At 36.8% G+C, this 18,083-nt stretch overlaps 3 protein-coding genes across 9 annotated transcripts; 2 read left to right on the forward strand and 1 right to left on the reverse strand.

Moving 5' to 3' along the window:
• The first annotated feature begins 894 nt into the window (after positions 1–894).
• Positions 895–4,654, forward strand: LOC113690494 (1-acyl-sn-glycerol-3-phosphate acyltransferase). 3 transcript variants are annotated; one of them, XM_027208411.2, is made up of 7 exons: positions 901–1,166; positions 1,419–1,547; positions 1,685–2,039; positions 2,813–2,959; positions 3,293–3,391; positions 3,466–3,558; positions 3,985–4,654. In XM_027208411.2, exons 3-7 carry the CDS (start codon positions 1,719–1,721, stop codon positions 4,219–4,221), a joined length of 897 nt encoding a protein of 298 aa, XP_027064212.1. In that variant the 5' UTR covers positions 901–1,166; positions 1,419–1,547; positions 1,685–1,718; the 3' UTR covers positions 4,222–4,654. The 3 variants fall into 3 exon arrangements, with proteins under 3 accessions (XP_027064213.1, XP_027064212.1, XP_027064211.1); XM_027208410.2 differs by lacking the exon at positions 1,419–1,547 and having other exon boundaries at positions 902–1,166; XM_027208412.2 differs by lacking the exons at positions 1,419–1,547; positions 2,813–2,959 and having other exon boundaries at positions 895–1,166.
• Positions 4,655–5,688: 1,034 nt separating this feature from the next.
• Positions 5,689–8,772, forward strand: LOC113690495 (protein METABOLIC NETWORK MODULATOR 1). 3 transcript variants are annotated; one of them, XM_072051446.1, is made up of 3 exons: positions 5,689–5,823; positions 7,110–8,202; positions 8,313–8,772. In XM_072051446.1, the coding sequence occupies exons 2-3, from the start codon at positions 7,165–7,167 to the stop codon at positions 8,433–8,435; spliced, it is 1,161 nt and encodes a 386-aa protein (XP_071907547.1). In that variant the 5' UTR covers positions 5,689–5,823; positions 7,110–7,164; the 3' UTR covers positions 8,436–8,772. The 3 variants fall into 3 exon arrangements, with proteins under 3 accessions (XP_071907547.1, XP_071907548.1, XP_027064214.1); XM_072051447.1 differs by lacking the exon at positions 5,689–5,823 and adding an exon at positions 5,837–6,110 and having other exon boundaries at positions 8,322–8,772; XM_027208413.2 differs by lacking the exon at positions 5,689–5,823 and adding an exon at positions 5,839–6,110.
• A 415-nt stretch (positions 8,773–9,187) lies between these two features.
• On the reverse strand, positions 9,188–17,328 carry LOC113690496 (uncharacterized). 3 transcript variants are annotated; one of them, XM_027208415.2, is made up of 13 exons: positions 16,829–17,327; positions 16,316–16,437; positions 16,061–16,221; positions 15,414–15,513; positions 15,192–15,226; positions 14,428–14,500; positions 14,317–14,347; positions 13,402–13,676; positions 12,898–13,005; positions 11,253–11,354; positions 11,082–11,129; positions 10,588–10,675; positions 9,188–9,581 (listed from the first exon to the last, which is right to left on the reverse strand). In XM_027208415.2, exons 1-13 carry the CDS (start codon positions 17,004–17,006, stop codon positions 9,403–9,405), a joined length of 1,500 nt encoding a protein of 499 aa, XP_027064216.1. In that variant the 5' UTR covers positions 17,007–17,327; the 3' UTR covers positions 9,188–9,402. The 3 variants fall into 3 exon arrangements, with proteins under 3 accessions (XP_027064216.1, XP_027064215.1, XP_027064217.1); XM_027208414.2 differs by having other exon boundaries at positions 12,763–13,005; XM_027208416.2 differs by lacking the exon at positions 9,188–9,581 and adding an exon at positions 9,827–10,478 and having other exon boundaries at positions 12,763–13,005; positions 16,829–17,328.
• Between the last annotated feature and the right edge of the window lie 755 nt (positions 17,329–18,083).

Here is an 18,083-nt window from a genome sequence, read left to right on the forward strand (position 1 = left end):
ATGATTCCTGGATTTTTAGAAAAAAGCGCTTATATGCAATTTGTAATGAATACATTTCTGGTGAAACAAGTTTGCCTCTTCCAAATCTCAATTTCTTAGATGCGTTATCTGGGATATGGGTAATTTGGTTAATTTCGTAAAAAAAATATTTTTTGTTAATTTAGTAAAAGGATGTATTTAAAAATATTTATATTTTATAATTATTAATATATTATTTGAGTTCGGATCCAAGTTAAAATCCTATATTTCATATTGGACTCGCTTCTTTATTAGAGCAAACGAGTACGAACCCGGATTCAAGTATCAAAATTATTTCTCAAATTATCGGATCCGGATCCAATCCGAGTCCAGACTCCACCAGTTGGCAGCCCTAAATCCAACCCTCCTCGAAAATATGACTGATAATTTAAGGGATTAATGTACATCTTCATGGAGCATGTAAATTAATGACCTCCAAAGTGTGGAAAACCAAACATTGCAATTTCTTTTACAACAAATACAATGCGTAGAAGCTATAACCAATCATTCTATCGTCAGTATATCCTGAATTCAGCAGAATCATGTATATGCTGCACAAGATATTCTCTTGTTCAGTATCATTATTGTCTTCCTATCTCTTATCTTTTGTCTATTCCTCCGCCAAATCCTCACCAAACACCTTGACAATACTTTTATAACCCCAAAAACTAAACTCAAGATCCGCCACATAACGAATCATTTCAGGGCTGATTCTGTCAAACTGAACAAGACAAGGCCAAATTGGTGGTATTCACTAAAAACTTTGCAATAATGGAGTTGTCAAAAAAAAAAAAAAACTATATTCTTTTTTTTTCAAGCAGGCCAAAAAAAAAATTGAGGGAACTCTCTCCAACGCCAATAAGTTATCATGCTCTCGGACAGTGACTGTATGCATCACTTCCTGTTGCATTTTCTATTGCTTTTCTGTTTCTTCCTTTCATCCTCCACAAGCTCTTACTTTCTTTCTATCTTCCCCTCACTTATCTCTCTATCCATCTTCGCCAGTTTATTTTACTCTCTATCTTCCTCTCACTTATCCCTTTATCCATCTTCAGAAATTTTGTTTTGCTGACTTCCTTGTATTTCTTGAACCTTTTCTTTCTGTTCTCCGCCTTTCTTTGCCAACAGCTCTCAGGAAGTAGATGAAGGTACGTTGAAAGACTGCTTTCCTGAACGATTCCTTTCTGGGCTTAACGTTTTCAGCAACTTTATAGCACTGCTTTTGAGGAAAAATCAAGTCTTTCTAGTTTTAGGATCGTTCTCTATTGTCAATGATACTGTATATGAGTTAAAAGGCGTGTCAATGTTTTCTTCATTGAAAGAAGCTTATTTGACTGGAAAGACTTCTCTCTTTTTTTCGCCTCACTCTCTTCCATTTTTTTTCTATGTCGCTTTCTCAGCAACCAGGGTTGGTTATGATAATTGATTCAGTTGGATTCTGAAAGCTTCAATAAAATAGTAAAGTGGGATCTTAATTATGGTTGTCTTTTCGTACTTTTCTTCTTCACCCTCTTGGAAGCCTGAACAAGGTGATATAATATTATTGACTTGCATAATCTCTGGTCCTTTATGTGATATGTATTATTTTAGTAGTACTTTCTTTTGATGCCTTGTCATTGTAGACTCATAGTTTGTCTTGTGGGTTCTTGAACTTTCTTCTGGACAGATTTAAGCTGATTGGAGAGAGGAGTTGGTTGATAATGGAGATTTCTGGAATTGGTTCATTTCTAAGGAATAGGAGGTTTGGGAACTACCTTGAAGCGAGTTTTGGGGTGAATTTTGCCTCACCGTCAAAAGTAGCCGTAAAGGAAGAGGTGGAAAAGAAGATACAATCTGTTGCTTTTGTGGAGGATGATGGAATAGGGGCTGTGTTGATTTCATGGGTTAGGATCGTTGTTTGTTTCGTGACAATGATGTTTACTACATTCATATGGGCCTTGATCATGCTGGTGCTTTTTCCTTGGCCTTACCAGAGGATCAGGCAGGGTAATATCTATGGTCATTTGACCGGCAGATTGCTGGTAAGTATCTTGCTTCTTGTTGCACCTTTGTATTTGATGATTTTTCCCCCTGGAATTCTATCCTTCATATGTGGTTGCACTATAGTTATTTCTGATTGTTTGTGATCATCGTGAACCCTGCATAGTGCAAAAGTTGGAAAACTATCAAACTAAGCTTTATTGCAATGTCTTGGGGATGTATGTTGTTTAGAATCTCAACGTTCCTCATCTTGAATTACTAAACCAAATTATACACTCTTCCAAATTGAACAAGCATTTAGTGTTTGTTGGTTTGCATCCAGCGTCATGTTGTTTTCCAGACATTTTTTTGAGAAAATTTTTTATCATAATGGCATCCCACACACAATGCTAAAACGGTGGTTTGGATTCCTCGGACATGCAATTTGATTTACAAGGAGATGCCCTATTTGTAAGCAAAACTTACGAGAGCTTCTAGATCTTATGTGGCTTATTGAAGTTGATTAATTCGGAATCCGGGCGCCTTCTATGTAGTCAATGGCAATCAATCACTGTCTTTCCAGAATTATTACCAGATTTTTCCGTAATTGTAACTTGAGTGATGCTAATTTCTAGTTATCATTCCGTCATGTTAATATGCTGCACGCAATTATAACATTCAGAAGTTCAGAAGGGAATCACCCTTCTTACCAGACGAAGCAACAATACATTCATTTTAAGTCAGCAAGGAAATGCTGTTACATGAGGCACATCTAAAAATATACGTTAAGTGTTCAAGTGTTCGACGATGAAAAAGTTCAGATTGTTGATTGCAGATGTGGATCTTAGGGAATCCCATAAAGATTGAAGGTTCTGAATATGATGAAAAGGCGATTTATATCTGTAACCATGCATCTCCCATCGACATTATTCTTATAATGTGGTTGACACCTACTGGCACTGTTGGTGTTGCGAAAAAAGAGGTAAAAAAAAAGTGATTTCTTTACTAGTTTATTCAGCAGACTTTGTTACCCTTTAGTTAGTTTGACTAGTCAGTACCTGGAATGCTGCCCTTTAGTTAGTTTGACTAGTCAGTCCCGAGAAGTCAGGCTTGAACACTGATACATGTCATTCACTTTGTCAAAAAGAACAAAAAGGGGCGATATATAGGAATGTTGTGTCTACAGTTCATGAGAAAGAGATTTTGGAAAGATCTCACCTTTTTTCTTTTGTGATTCTTTGTCGAAAGGGAATTTTTTTTTTTTTTTTGAATACATACATGGCGTGTTGTCATCCAGATGATGAATTTTCTGCAGATCATATGGTATCCACTCTTTGGACAGTTGTACTTTTTAGCCAGTCATCTTCGGATAGACCGCTCCAATCCAAGTGCTGCCATTCAGTCCATGAAGGAGGTAGCTGATCTTGTCTCCCTCTGTTTCTATTGGATCCACTATCCACTTGCTGAAACAATCAAGTTTTTGTGCAGGCTGCGCATACAATTCTCAAGAATAATTTGTCTTTGATTATTTTCCCCGAAGGAACAAGGTCCAAAAATGGGCGTCTGCTACCGTTTAAAAAGGCAAGATTCACAATTACACTGACTGGGAAAAATAATATGAGTAATCAAATGTCAGTCGAACAATTGTAACCGTTAAATTGCTAGGTTGAGTCTAGGAAGATCTTGTTAAAACTGGAGCCAATGGTTTTCTTTCTAGTAAAGAATGTTGCTGAATGTTGTTGCATAAGGCATCTAGAATCATGATGCTGGCTATTTCCTTAGCATGTTATACAGTTTTGTTTGAGATGTACGCTTGAACATTATACTGACTAGGTCAATTATCTTGGACCTGTATCCATTTCTGACATAGCAACTTACATGAAATAGCTGAATTCTATTCTTTATCCATCTTTCACCTAAACTCTTGGGAGTGCAACTCGTAGAAATAAAAAATCTTGTATCATTCTTGCTAGCTAGTAACCAAGGAGATTTTTACTGGCTTTGCAGGGTTTTGTACATTTGGCTTTGCAAACCCGCCGGCCAATTGTTCCTATTGTCTTTACAGGCACCCACAGGGCATGGAGGAAGGGGAGCTTGCACGTTAGGCCAGCGCCTCTGAACGTTGAGTATCTTCCTCCCATCAGAACAGATGATTGGACCGCAGACAAAATTGAGGACTACGTGAAAATGGTGCATGATGTTTATGTCAAAAACCTCCCAGAATCTCAAAGGCCCATGCATTAGGAGGGAGGAGTGCTGGAACAACACCGCCTTCCCAGCCAAAAACTCTTCCTGTAATTTGTAGCTCTCGGATGAATCGCCGCAGCTTTAGATGGGAGCATCATTGCGTATAAATTTTCGGTATTCGAAATAGCACAGCTGATATAATGTACCATGCTGGCATTTTTCAACCAATGAAATCGGCATAGGTTTCATGGATGGGTCTCTTGTTTGCAACCAAAAAAGCAGCAGATATATCGTGCATATTCTTGGTTTCCGAGTCGAGTTCCAGCATGATGTCAGAGTAAACAGCCTCATTGGAAGAGGCGTAGGAACAGTTGCTTGACAGTTCACAGTCAAGATTTAGTCAAAAAAAAAAAAAATTATACGATTCAGATCTCATCTTGTATCGCATTTTTTACAATATGTGTGTAATACATAAAATTTTGCTCTAAAATTACATGTCGTTGAAAGTAAGTTATATCATGCTGCTGTAAATAGAGTTATGCGTGTGTAAAATGCATATAACCTTCGGAGCAGTTGCTCCTGCAACCAACCGTTCCTGCCCCTGGTCCAGCGTCATTAAACTGTTCATCTCTGTCTTCATCTCAGATATCCTTGATATTCCAATACGTGGCCTGGCCTCATCTGAGTTTTCGAGTCCCGTAGAAATTTGTTTTTGAAAAAGTCCAAAAATGTTTTCTAACTAGTACTTTTTCTTTTTTTTTTTTAATTTCACGTACATGTTTATAAGAGAAAAAAAGTTCCCAGTATGGTAAAGCGCATACACATATACTTCCAAAAAGAAAAAAGAAAAAAAAAGTCCAGACCGTAGAAGTTCTAAAAAGTTAAATGTAGATAACTAAAATTATTGCTAAAATTCCTAGTCATCAAACACACAGATTTTGGGTTAGCTAAAATCATCCCTAAATAATATACTACTTTTTGTTAGCATTTAAGAAAAAAGCAGTAAATTTCTCGTTAACCATAATTGTGTAGAGCGATTATCTTCATCAGTAGTGGCGATTACATGAAATATTCGGAATCAATGGTTTGTTTGGATAGAGTATTATTTGAAATAATTATTGTAATATTTTTTGTGATATGATATATACGAGATAAAAAAATAATTAAAATTATAAAAAATTTAATAAAAATATATGTTTATGATATATGCAAAATAAGTGTGTTTGGATTGTAAGTTATTTGAAATATTTTTACTGTAGCACTTTTTGTGATGTGATGTATGTGAGATAAAAAGGTAATTGGGAAGATGAAAAGGTGTATTGGAAATTGTAATGGTGATGTCAGCAAATATATTTGGCCAAATAATTGGCTGTCCAAACACACTAAATAATTATTTTTAAAAAATTTAAATATTAAAAAATATATTATATGTTCGTTTAAGAACATGTTACGTAAAATCTATAAAACAGGGGCATTGACGTGGCCCCATCCCAACCGTTACAACAACTGAGTTTATACTCTACCTTCTACGCTCCATCTCAGTCTTACCCGCTGGATGGAAGAACAATGGGACCAATCAAAGCTTCTCCTGCGCCCATAACGGCCTGTCACGGAGTTTTCAAATCACAGTCACGTCAGAATAAACAAATCTCTGGAGTCGTAAGTTCCTAAGACTGCATCTTCATCACCTCCTCCTCCTCCCCCTCCCCAAAAATATCATCATTAATGCTTTACTTTTAACCTTAAAATAAATCCGAATCTCCATTTTTACTACTACCGCTGCTTCTTTTCATACCATTCCACTGCTACTAAAACTAGTAGATACTCGCCGTAGGTCGTATTTTTGCACATCTGTTCCTTCACCTTAAAAAAAAAGCCTTATTAGGGTTTTAAGAATTTCCCCATTTGTAATTCTATCTTAAACCCCTCTCAAGCTCTTGTAAAAGGTAAAGTCCTTCGTTTCCTGAGCTTTTAATTTCAGTCCTTTTTTTGTCTTTTTTTTTTTTGGGTTCCGGGTTTCAGTAACCTTTTGTGTTTCTTGAAAATCCTTTAGCAATCTGAGCCTTGATAATGTGATTAGATTAACTTTAATGCATCAAAGTTAAATTTTTTTTCTCTTTTAGATGTCTTCATGTCTGCATTTCAAGATTTTGCTCTTAGGGTTTTAGAGAATGATATAAAGTTCGGTTCTTTTTTTTTTTTTTTTTGGGGTGGAGTTTAATACTGCATGCAAAGATTGCCATTGTTAAAATATTTTCTTCGGGACTATTAAGTGTAAGCAAAAATGATAGTCCTCGTCTTTAGCTCATGGTAAAAGTAGGTCTTTTTTTTTGCGTATATATTGCTTATTTTCGTCTCTGGGCTTTCTACTAGTTTTCTGTGCTTTAGGGGGAGATTCAGTCTTTGAGAAGCTATAGGAATGTTTATTTTAAGTACGCCGATGCATACTTATTTAGACGTGCGCTAGTTGTTGAAACAATTAATCGCATACTGTCTTGATTTAGAAGTGCAGACATTTGGGATCAATCTCTGATAAATTAACGCTCCTCAATATCAAGAGCTAGAGGTAGGCGAGGGACAAGGTGCATGTGACAGTACATTAATTGTTTTTCTTTGATTGGTCCTTATATGAAGAGGTCAATTGCAGTGTCGTCTTTGCTTGGATATGTTTTATACAAATGATCTTGTTTCCTTCTGGTAGTATGCCTATTAATTCCTTTGTGGAGCGGGGTAGGGCGTTTTGGGTAATTATCATATGAGTTGATGGAAGGTACAGCTGAGGTGTCTAAACCTTCTCCCTTAAGGGTTATAATTCGTTGATAGGGTGTTGTCCACATGTAAACTTTTATATTGCTATATAAAGATTGCTAATGCATTGAATTTTCAGTTGGAAAACTCTATGCTTTTTCTGTTAGTAATCATTGTGATGGCTCTTTCTCAAACAGGGGCAAGGGCCAACATTTCCCCAATAGAAAGTAATTGTGCAATTGTATCTGGACAATGAGCCAGGCTATCCAGTCAGAGGGTTCTAACCTGACGCAGGTCCTACCTGCAAAACGAAAAAGGGGTCGCCCGAGGAAGGATCAGAGCCTAAATCGCGTGGGACTCGCTCGTGTTCCACCTGGTTTTGAAGGAATAAAAGAGAACAAATCCCGAAAAGCAGATAAATTTGATGGCAAAGATAATATGGTTGGCCAGGCAGTTGCAGGGGTTGTTGAAGCCTCATTTGATGCTGGTTACTTGCTAACTGTCAGGATTGGCAACTCCCATACCATTTTGAGGGGAGTTGTTTTCAAGCCTGGGCATTATGTTCCTGTAACATCACAGAATGACGTAGCTCCCCATGTTCAAATGATCCAAAGAAGCGAAGTCAGTCTCCCTTTGTATAACCAGATGCAGAGCAGCAACCCATCTAGAGAGAGGAATGACATTCATGGATCGTCATCCCAAATAGCTAACATGGTGGTGAAAAAAGGAATATCTACTTCTCCAACAGCAGGCCCTTCATTTCCTCCTGTAGGTTCCAGAGGTAATGTGGTTCCTGTTGTATTGCAACCTCTCGGTCCTACAAATGGACCACTACCTGGCAATCAAGTGATTCTGGATGGATCACCTTCAAAAGGTAGAGAGGTGGTGACTGTAGAACCATTGGCTATGTTACGACCAGATGAATCAGCATCCTCTAGCCAGTTTCAGGTTGCCACAAATCAACAGCAGCCTTCTCAAGTGCAAACTAGCAACCAAGTACGAGCAGGAAGTGTTCCGATTGAAAATGGATTGTACAGTGAAGTTGTATCTGTGGTTGGACACAGGGAAGAAGCTCAAGAAGTGAAGCGAACCAGTGTGCCGACACTGGGAGAACCACTTGCGGGATCCCAAGGCTCTTCACAATCTTCAGAAACTCATGTTGATAATGATAAATCATCAGCTGGAACCTCTCAAATGGAGTCAGACCAAGAAATTGGCGATGTTCAGTTACCATCTGATCTTAAACCCATGAATAATCATGGCAAGGGCCGAATGACTGAGCTTTTACAGGTAAAAAAGAACCATTAACTTCAAATATTTGCACGAGACCGATGTTTACATGTATACGTCTCTGTAATAGTTTTGATAATGAAGACTAAAGTTAAGTGTCTTGTATCAAGGCCTTGCAGGAAAATTTTGACAACCAGATGCCTCCAGCTGAACCATCCGCCGGATCTGGAGCAGACTCTCAAGAAAAGCTGAATCCAGAAACATGTGGAAAAGACGAGAGAACCAATGAATGACCTTGTTCTAAAAAAGAAGCTGCTGATTTTAGCGGGTCACCTCAAAAAAATTTTTTTTTTAATCCTTCTATAATGAATTTGGTAAGCATCTCAGAATGGAGTGATACAGCAAAATGGGGCAAACATAACCTGGTGTGCAATCCGGCCTGGCCAAGGGCCTTTAGATGTTAATGTGCGAACATAGAGTTTAGGTGAAAGAAGTTTGATTTTAATAGCTGTAATGTAGGTCAGATACTCTGAGCTTGGCCGTGCTCAATGTGTAGAGAGTGTTTCTCTATGAGAACTAACTGGTTTTGGGGATTTTTCTCAAGGTGTTAATGCTTTTCTTTTTCCATCATTCAAATCATCCCGTTTCTCTTGTATTTCAGCACCTGGTTCCATGGATCTTTTTGGTGATTGATGAACGGAAAGGCTTGAAGTACTTGAGATTTGATTTGTAGCAGGGTTACTTTCGTGCATTACATTTTGCAGGTAGTAGAACGGTAGCTACAGCGGGTAAGAGGCCACGAAAAGGTTGCCGCCTGCCTAGAAAGTATTTAGAGGATCTGCAAGATCAACCAGTCGCTCAAGATCCAATTAGACGGTGAAAGTAAGATTGTCTCTCACTTGGATCGGTAAAGGAAAATGGCCGTGACAAGAATGGGAACGAGTGATAAACAAGTTAAAGCAAAACATCTTGATACATGGGAAATATTAGACAAGGCATACGAGAGCCAGAACACATCGGAAGCATCTTGAGTACGATATGAAGATAAAAGAATTGGAGCGATTGTTCTCCTAATTATGCTCATAAATGTCACATATATGTACGAGAGCCTTCACTTCCAACCAAATACGGATAAAGGCAAACAAAAAATTGACTTAAGCTTCAAGATATAAGATGACCAAAAATAGGGTCCCTTGCACTTTTACAAAATCAATGGCCTCTGCATCATGGGGACACAAGTATCAGGGGGGGGTGACCATTTCACGATTGACAGACAAATTTGGCGCTTAAGGAACCATCAGATCCCGGAACTGGAATGGACCCCATACTGGGAAAGAATGGAGGTGAAATAGGGATGTACGAAGGAACTGCATATGGCTGCTGCCCATTAGCTAAAAATGGAGTAACATAAAGCTGCAGTGCTTGCATTGTTGCGATTCCTGCAGTTGATGATGATTTTTCTGGTTACAAATGTGTGTCCGAGTGTGCATTAAAAAGTGTGGAACATTGTGTACAATATGCATTTACAGTTCCAGATTAAGAGGCTGAGCAGAATAATGCAGACTGGCAAACAGGATGGAGGGAAGAAGAAGAATGAGAGAGAACACAAACAATAGAATTTTTGTAAGCAACATAAATAGTACTCTTAGAAGTCTCTCATCAAAAGCAGCATCAACCAACAAACTTCAATCACATAATCTGAGTATTAAATAAAAGACCATGAAGAATACTAGCATAATATTTTCATGTCCCGAGATGACAATCAACTCACTCAAGAAAACTGTCAAATCTGGTATATACTCGAATATGTAGTCAGCATGACAAGGGTTCCTTTTCCCAACATGGTAAATAACTAAAACTGTCAAAAAGTTTTGCCTTACTTCAATATCCACATGATCGCACAATTGGGTGAGAATGAGGCCCTTTTAACTACTTTCAGCAGACAAACAAAGTAATATCCATGAATGATCAGTTACAATCTGACCAAAAGCCGTACATCCCTCTGGACACAAAGTAGATGACCAAACTGTTTGCAAAAATGCAATTGCATATGTGCTTTATGCAAAGCAATCCAAAAGATGAATCAACTACTAAGGCAGGCAGCAACTATAAACTTATCTTCTAAGAATTCCTAGAGGTCTACATATGTAGTGCACATGAAATCAACTGCTTTACTCCCAACACCATTTGACCTTAAAGGAATTTTTTTTTTCATTTCTCTTGAACCTCATCCATACATCTGAAGATCCATGATTTGCCAAACTATATAATGCCAGATATCCCTTGTCCCTTGTGACTATAATGTTACCTTTGTCCTAGTAAAAAGGAAAGGTGAACTACAAAAAGAATACAAGTAAAAATTAATAATCAGATTTCAGATTTCACTAAGCTACTATAATCAACAAGTTGATTTCTTCAAATACTTGCTCTGAACTGTCTCCATACCTTGGTTTTTGGGAAGATTTGCCTGATGTGGCATCAGCAGAGGATGTGAAGATAACTGAGAATATCCTGCCACACCCTGAGTGGCATCCTATTAATATCATAGAAGAGATTAGATGTGAAAATAAGAAGGGATCAGAAATTACATATGCATGGTGAAAAAAGAACAACACATGCAAGAAGGAAATTATAAAAGAAAGAGAGAAACACAAACAACCAGCAACAGTGACTTTTAAGCTAACCAGCGAAGTATTGAACTAAAAGTAAAATGAATACAAACACATCCCATAACTCCCCCAACCATAATTTCTTAGTTGCAGCATATTCCATCATAGATGACACTGTATTGCTCAAAGAAGCATGGAAAAGTTCAATTTTAAATTACTGACATTCCAGCAGGTTGTGGCTAGAACCCTCAGTGTGTGCATCATCTGATGCAATCTCAAGTCAATAAAAGTTGCCTATGCTATGAACAAACAAGTCAGAAGTTGTCTCACATTAGAAACTGGAAGTGCATAAAACAGCGGCCCTGCTCGCCCAGTCATCTGCAAAGTCAAGAATGCTAACACAAATTAGCTAAATTATCTGCAATCCAGTAGCACACCAACTACATAAAAAAGAAAACCAAACGAAGAAAACTAGCAATCTAACTGTCCCCTGCTACATACATTTTGCGAATTTTGATGCAGATACGTTGTCCCAGCTTGAAGATGATTATACTGATTGGCATATCTAACTGGAGGTGTCCTGCTTCCCACATGTCCAACAACCTACACGTAAAAGAGACAAAGATACAGTGAGAAATTGACATCATTAAAGATCCCAGAGATGGTGGAAAACTGTACAGATATCAAAACAGATACAGATATTCAAATAGTTGCCAACGTTGACTAATTTTTGCTCTTTTTATTACTTGTTCTGTCACTCTTCCTTTAAACTTCACCATTCATAGTAGCACAACTGACAAATGCTCTCAAAATTCATCCAATCTATCAATCTCATCTAATGACTAATGCAGGAAAAGATGAGCTAAGAGTATAGGACAGATGGCATCTCAACCACCAATCTGCTGTAGCAGCTTAAAATGAAACAACAGAAAAACTTAGCATCTCCCACATGAACATCACAGAATTTGAAAACTTGAATAAACAGAGCGTCCCCCATAGATGCAGTGATGATTTGGATGGCAATGTCACAAGGCCAAAGGGTTTGATGTAATCTAGAGTTTTTGACATGTTTATCTTTTCAAAGGAACTAACTTGGACTTACAAATTATGGAAGATCTTTAAAAGCTTTAACACTTTCAAGTTTCCCAACACAAGAACACTAAAGATATTTATTACCTTTTTCAGAGAAGAGCTTATAAGTGGGAAGTATGCTAAGAAGGTATACTTGACAATTATTATTAAAGAGAAGTGGTTTTAAGAAAAGAGAACATGTCTAATAAACTAAAACCCAAGCCTAATTGTTAAAATGGGAAACCATAGCAGTCATGCAGAAAAACTTGACAGGCTAATTTTGGACATTTTTTTAAGATCAAGTTATCAGTAAAAGGTGGGAGGCTTGAAAAAGGAAGTTCCTGCATATGAAACCTTATCTAGTGTTCCAAAATCTGCTTCAAGGATCTAGAAAAACAACCTTCAAAAATCGTATTTCCGCTATCATCTGGTTTTACATTCATGTCATCCACATGATTCCCAATCTAATATGATTTATGGGCAAGTAAAAATGCTTGCGATACTAGTACTATGGAAATGGGAGGATAGAGGAAGCAAACACAAACAAATGTGAAGGACAACATACCGAAGAAACAGTAACCACCCCCATGGTCTCAGGAGAATAGCTAAAGGAAATGAAAAAGTTGATAAAAGGGCCTTAGGTGTTTTTACAGCAAATTCTGCAATACTATTATGGTAGTATATATGACAAATGTTCCCTGAAGACAACTGTCACGATTCATAGATGTATTGTTACTATGGTGGACAGAAACATATATATAAAGAACTTCGTTTGAAGGCTACCAGTAAAGATGCATTACTAGATTACTTTGCCTGTATCATATTGTGATATTATTTTTTCACCATCAGCCCTCTTCCAGATGTTTAGATGAATTAAACTGTGTAACTGTATAATAACTAAGGAATCATTAAACAATATGACAAGAGTTGGTAAGCATACAGGCTGGACATATTGTAGATCACTCCAGCCATTTCCCAGAAACAGGTTATTACGCGTAAGAAACTTAGCAGGTACAGAAGAACAATAGGCAAAGGAACTCAAATCAGCTTCTGGATCTGCAGGTGCATTTGATACCGTGGGTGGGGGTTCTGGTGTGCGCGATGGCACTGCAGGAGGAGTCGCTGATCTATGTTGCAAAGGTGATGGAGAAAACAACTTTGCTCTTGGGTTGAGCTTAGATTCCTGAGAAGAATAATGTGTCACGAGATGACATTATGAAACTAAAAATTAATAAACCAAGTATTTGAGCAAAGGTTTTTATCGAACCATTTAATACAGGAAAAAAAGAGCAAGCATCACCAGTAGCAGTTTACATTCTAGATTATCACCTAAACTCTAATTTATCAACAAGACAATAGTGTAAAATGCTCTCAAAATATTTGATTAACAGTTTGACTCAGAGGGGAACTTAGCAACAGAGCAACAGCGAGTGCGGTTCTCAAAATTCAGACCACTTAAGTTTGTTCTTTAGAAGGGCTAGCAATAGAAATTAAGTCCTGAAGAAGGGAAGTTAATGCTTTTCAAGCACTCACAGCAACCTTAAGTAGCAACTTTACATATTAAGAACACATGCTTTACCTTAGTGGTTAGACCATGATTTGCAACTTTTGGAAGCACCACTTTAGTGGAAGCAGATGACAAACTGAGGTTACAATCTGAGGCAACACCGAAACCAGAGGAAGCATCAGCACAAACTTTGGAGGAAAGAGCAGTTGTCTCCTGAGCTTTATCTAATGTGTGCCTCAGATTACTTGGATCATCAAGCTTGGCCACAGTAGATCTTTCAAAAGACATCAGATTTGGTGATTCCCCTTTGTTTGTTCCAGCATTCATGTCCTTGGAATGAGCATCTACTGCATACAAAGAACTGAAAGTTCAAAATCCAACAAAAAAAAAAAAAAAGTTTAAACAGGGCATGCAGGCATCTACTTGACTTAATATTAACTAAAAAATAATTTCATGATGGAATAAATTTTAGGAGTTGAATGCATTTGATAATCCGAACATGATGAATGCTTTCAGCTTTTAAAAAATGCAGTAGGATCTCTTATTCCCTAATAGGCAGTGAACAATTTAACACATTGAATGTAAAAACCTCAGTGGAAAAGTATATGCCTATAAATTCTAGAGGCAACACATTAGAGTCAAAACCACCCTAATGTAACCAAGGCCCCTAGGTAAGTTAGTTTTCTTCCAATGTGGGCACAGACTCCACACTGGAGGTTCAACCAAAAGTAAACTTTCCACCTAAAATATAGCATTGACGACAAGTCCATAAAGGTCAATGCCAATCAATTATCAACATTAATAAGCTTCCCATGTTAATAATAACCCTTCATTTCTCCCCACCCTAGCCACCTCAGAGACTAATGAAACATACTAACCTAAACATTCACAAGTGAGCACCTCCCCAATCAGTGGTGTATGAAAATAAATGATCAATTAACCAATTAATCAAATCAGAGAGACTACTGAAGATATGTAAGAACTCACAGCTTGATCTTGAGCCTTCAACTTGATCAGTCTGAAAACATTCACAGACATTACATCACTAAGTTACGAAACATAGTAAAATCCTTTAGCTGGATATTTTGTTTAACATACCGTTTCCTCCCCATGCAAAACTTGCTCCTGCACTAGATCACTCCGTTTTTCCTCTGAGCTGTCTCCAACCTGTCTGTCAAGAAATATTTATGGAATAGCACAGAAGCAAACTTACTTCAGAAAATTATAATGAGTACCACTATAATTTTGGCAGAAATTGAAAGAATTATATAAACTAGTGAGAAAAACGCACCGTATTTTCTGTGCAAATTAAAAGAAAAGAATTCATAAGAAAAAAAGATGCAAGTTCTTGACAGTTATTGGAGGTTTTTTAGGTTTGTACATGTGAGTGTTTTATTTTTCTTTGCTTTTTTTTGGGGCGGTGGGGAAAGTGGTATTATTTTGTCCTTGTTGTAAGGGTAACAAGAGAAATTAAACGAGTGAAAAAAAAATTGAGTCCATAAGCCTCCTCTTGCTCTATAAAAGCAAAGACAGTTGTTAGAAGAAAAAACTCTAACAAAATACACACAACCAAAATCCAATAGCTTAAAAGCAAAAAGCACAATGCAATTACCAATAAAGATGAATCCTGAAGTGACAAATGTGATAAATTCCATGCCAAGGACAAAGTATTCAAGGGCTAAAGAATCAATTAGGAAACATGCTAGCAAAACTACAATTTTCTACTTTCATATTTGACGCCTCAACTTTTTTTTTCCTTTTGCCACAGCATAGATACAAATGAATGTAATAATGTCCTTCAACAAATATAATGCATAGTGGAATTCATCTCAAAGAATGAGAAAATCACCACTACTTCCTACCTCATATTAGGTGAAACGGTGAAAGCCTCTCCCCCCTGCATCCAAAAACATCAAATGTATAAAAAATCTTAAGATCTAAATATGATGAAAGATAAGCATGTGACATGGAGGCATGTACAGAAGCTCATACTTGTCATCTACATATACTGGAGTTCTTGCAATGTAACACAAGGTTATAACTTGACTTTCTACAGAAAAAGATTTCTTAGGTTACAACTTTACCTTGACCAAGTTTCTGCAGTCTGATTTTCCATTTGCAATTGGCACAGAATTATTGTGAACAGAACCATTCTGAAAGCTATTCTTATATGGACGGACAAACCTGCACATGACAAATGTACCCATTAACTAGAAATAAACCACTTATGAAATGAATATTATACAGCTCACCTATTTTGAAAAGATAGGGACAACATAGCATTTATATTTTCAAGATCAGATTCAGTTGACATTGCACAGGGGCATTTATAGAACCAAAATCAAAATGTGCAAGCATGAACATAATGATAATTCAAGCCCTAAACTAAACTTGAGCACAACTTAAAGTCATCAACTGCACTTGAAAATTCTACAACCAGGCTCAATAACAGTTGAGGCAAAAGAAAGAGACTGGCGAAAAAATTGTAAAAGTCAATTTGAGCAATTGCTTTAACTAAAATTTCAGCCAGTGATTGCAACTATTACACCCGTAACATCAAAAACTAAAGCGAGAATCATGATGTGGGCCTCACTGGCATGACGAAGAACTTTCATCTAATGCTATCAACCAGTACCAGGTGGCACTACCAACGATATAATCGTATAAAGATTAAGGCATATAGTCATAGAGTCATAAAAATTATAACATTAATAGAGACTTCAATAAATACCTCGCATGAGTATCATGCTTTCTGTCCAAGTTGGGTTCTTTAGAGTTTGTTACATTTGCCTCCCTCTCTTCACGTACATTCTGAGGCAAAGTGCCAGCTGTAGCCACAACATAAGCTGCTCCAACTTTTCCAGAGATACCTTCTGCTGGTAGCATTAATTCCTATACACCATCGAGTTTGTTACACAAATGGTTGTCCTGCTTGACTCCAAAATATCAAGAATTCCCAATAGCTAAAGAATGGACTATGGCATACCTTTGCAACAACTTGAACAAGATCTTCTGACAGAATTATAAGTGTCTCTATCAGACTTCCATCAGCTAGATTTGTCTGTCGATTGCCCTTCTTAATCATCCTTGCTTTCTTCAAAACAATACCTGGATAAACGCCAAATCCAAAGATAAGGAGTCCTTCTTAATCTCACAATTTTCAGAAGCTAAATTCTGAACATGGAGAGGTGATGTAAAAAAGCAATTTAGGCCTAAAGATCCCCTCTTTATTTAAACACAATAGAAATCCAATCAAAGCTATCAAACTTTTTAATATGTACAATAGAATTGTCGAAAAAAGAAACAGGAAACAAAATACCAAATCGCATCCCAAGTTGATCAAGTCAATAAAGATAGAAATCTTTACAGGAGTAACTCTAGGAGAAAATTGAAACCCGGATACAATTTCACGTAAATAACATAAGCCAGTAAGGAAAAGAAGAAATTCCAAACGTTGACAAGAAAAAATAAAGAATCACTAGAATGACAGTAAACGCACCATAGGCATCGTCGATAGAAGCAGTGTGGAAAGTTCCAGAATAAATCGAGCCGTCCTTCACATGCACATCCACTGGAAAGCCAATGATGGACATAGTAATGAATACCAGAGCATTGTTCGCTGAAGTTGAGGCCCCGTTTTGTTCCTCTGGCAAAAGCCCCCCATTTTTGCGACCCATCTTTATGATCTTTCCCAATTTTACAGCCTGATTCTCTCTCGCAACACTTAGTATATATCGATATATATATGCTTTTGTGCTTATAAGGCAAGACAAACTAGTGATTCAAAGGTTGCTGAAGAGATCTGAAGTGGTGGTGGCGGTGGAGGAGGTGGCTTCTTGCTGTTTTGCACAGCTTGGGAAGACAATTCACGATCAGCGAAAATTAGATGAAACTTGCGGGCTTTAGTGCAATGTAAAATGCTGCCATGCTTTTTCCTTTTGGCTCATGTACCCGGACATTAGGCTGCAATTTTTGGTGATGCCTTTTTCTTCGTGTTTTTCGCCTACCAGACCTTTCAGATTATTTTTTCCTTGTACAAATACAATTTTGGGTATTTTACGTAAAACTTTACAGTCCAATTTTTTTAGGGTGCGTTTGAAGAAACAGAAGTCTGAAAATTGGAGTTTGAAATTTAAAATTCGAATTTATTAAATTATTAAATTTTTAAGTATTGAATTTAATATATTTGAGTGTATATTATATTCAGTAATAAATGAATAGTTTATCACTTAATTTTTGGACTAAGTTTTATCTAAGAAATTCAGTGTCACTTAATTAATTCAAATGTTTAATTTTTTATTATTAAATAATCTATATATATTAAGATTTGAATATATTAAATTTAAGCGCTGAATTAGATTATTAAACAAGGCCTTATTCAGAAATAACATCCGCTAGAGTGTTTACGGTTAGAATTTTGTGTCTAATAATTAGAGGGTGAAAAGGATGTGAGAGAAATTTAAAAATATATATAGAGTATTTAAATGCTGAATTTTTCCTTTTAATTGAACTCGTGAGATGATGATAACATAATGGTCTAACTAATATAACTTCTAATGCATTAGAAAAGAATAAGGATTGAGATAAAAGAAAAGAATTGAAAACAAAATAAGGAAAAAGCCGAAGTATTATTACGGAGAAATAGGAAAGTAAATGAAAGATTTGTGACACCTTGATACATTTAGGTGCGTTTGATAAAATATTGAAATCTAAAAGTTGAAATTTAAGATTTAAAATCTGAAATCTGAATCCAT

The sequence above is a fragment of the Coffea arabica genome, chromosome 5c, assembly GCF_036785885.1.
Source record: "Coffea arabica cultivar ET-39 chromosome 5c, Coffea Arabica ET-39 HiFi, whole genome shotgun sequence".
Taxonomy (NCBI): Eukaryota; Viridiplantae; Streptophyta; class Magnoliopsida; order Gentianales; family Rubiaceae; genus Coffea; species Coffea arabica.

Bases quoted from the DNA above. Each gene is read 5' to 3' on its own strand.
- LOC113690496 (XM_027208414.2), bottom strand. From the start codon at position 17,006: ATGGGTCGCAAAAATGGGGGGCTTTTGCCAGAGGAACAAAACGGGGCC. The intron at 13,677-14,316 runs GTGAGTTCTTAC...CTTTGTATGCAG, and splicing joins TGAAGGCTCAAGATCAAGCT to TAGATGCTCATTCCAAGGAC. The intron at 13,006-13,401 runs GTAAAGCATGTG...TATTCTTCTCAG, and splicing joins ATCATGGTCTAACCACTAAG to GAATCTAAGCTCAACCCAAG.
- LOC113690495 (XM_072051446.1), top strand. From the start codon at position 7,165: ATGAGCCAGGCTATCCAGTCAGAGGGTTCTAACCTGACGCAGGTCCTA. The intron at 8,203-8,312 runs GTAAAAAAGAAC...TCTTGTATCAAG, and splicing joins GAATGACTGAGCTTTTACAG to GCCTTGCAGGAAAATTTTGA.
- LOC113690494 (XM_027208411.2), top strand. From the start codon at position 1,719: ATGGAGATTTCTGGAATTGGTTCATTTCTAAGGAATAGGAGGTTTGGG. The intron at 2,960-3,292 runs GTAAAAAAAAAG...AATTTTCTGCAG, and splicing joins TTGGTGTTGCGAAAAAAGAG to ATCATATGGTATCCACTCTT. The intron at 3,392-3,465 runs GTAGCTGATCTT...GTTTTTGTGCAG, and splicing joins CCATTCAGTCCATGAAGGAG to GCTGCGCATACAATTCTCAA.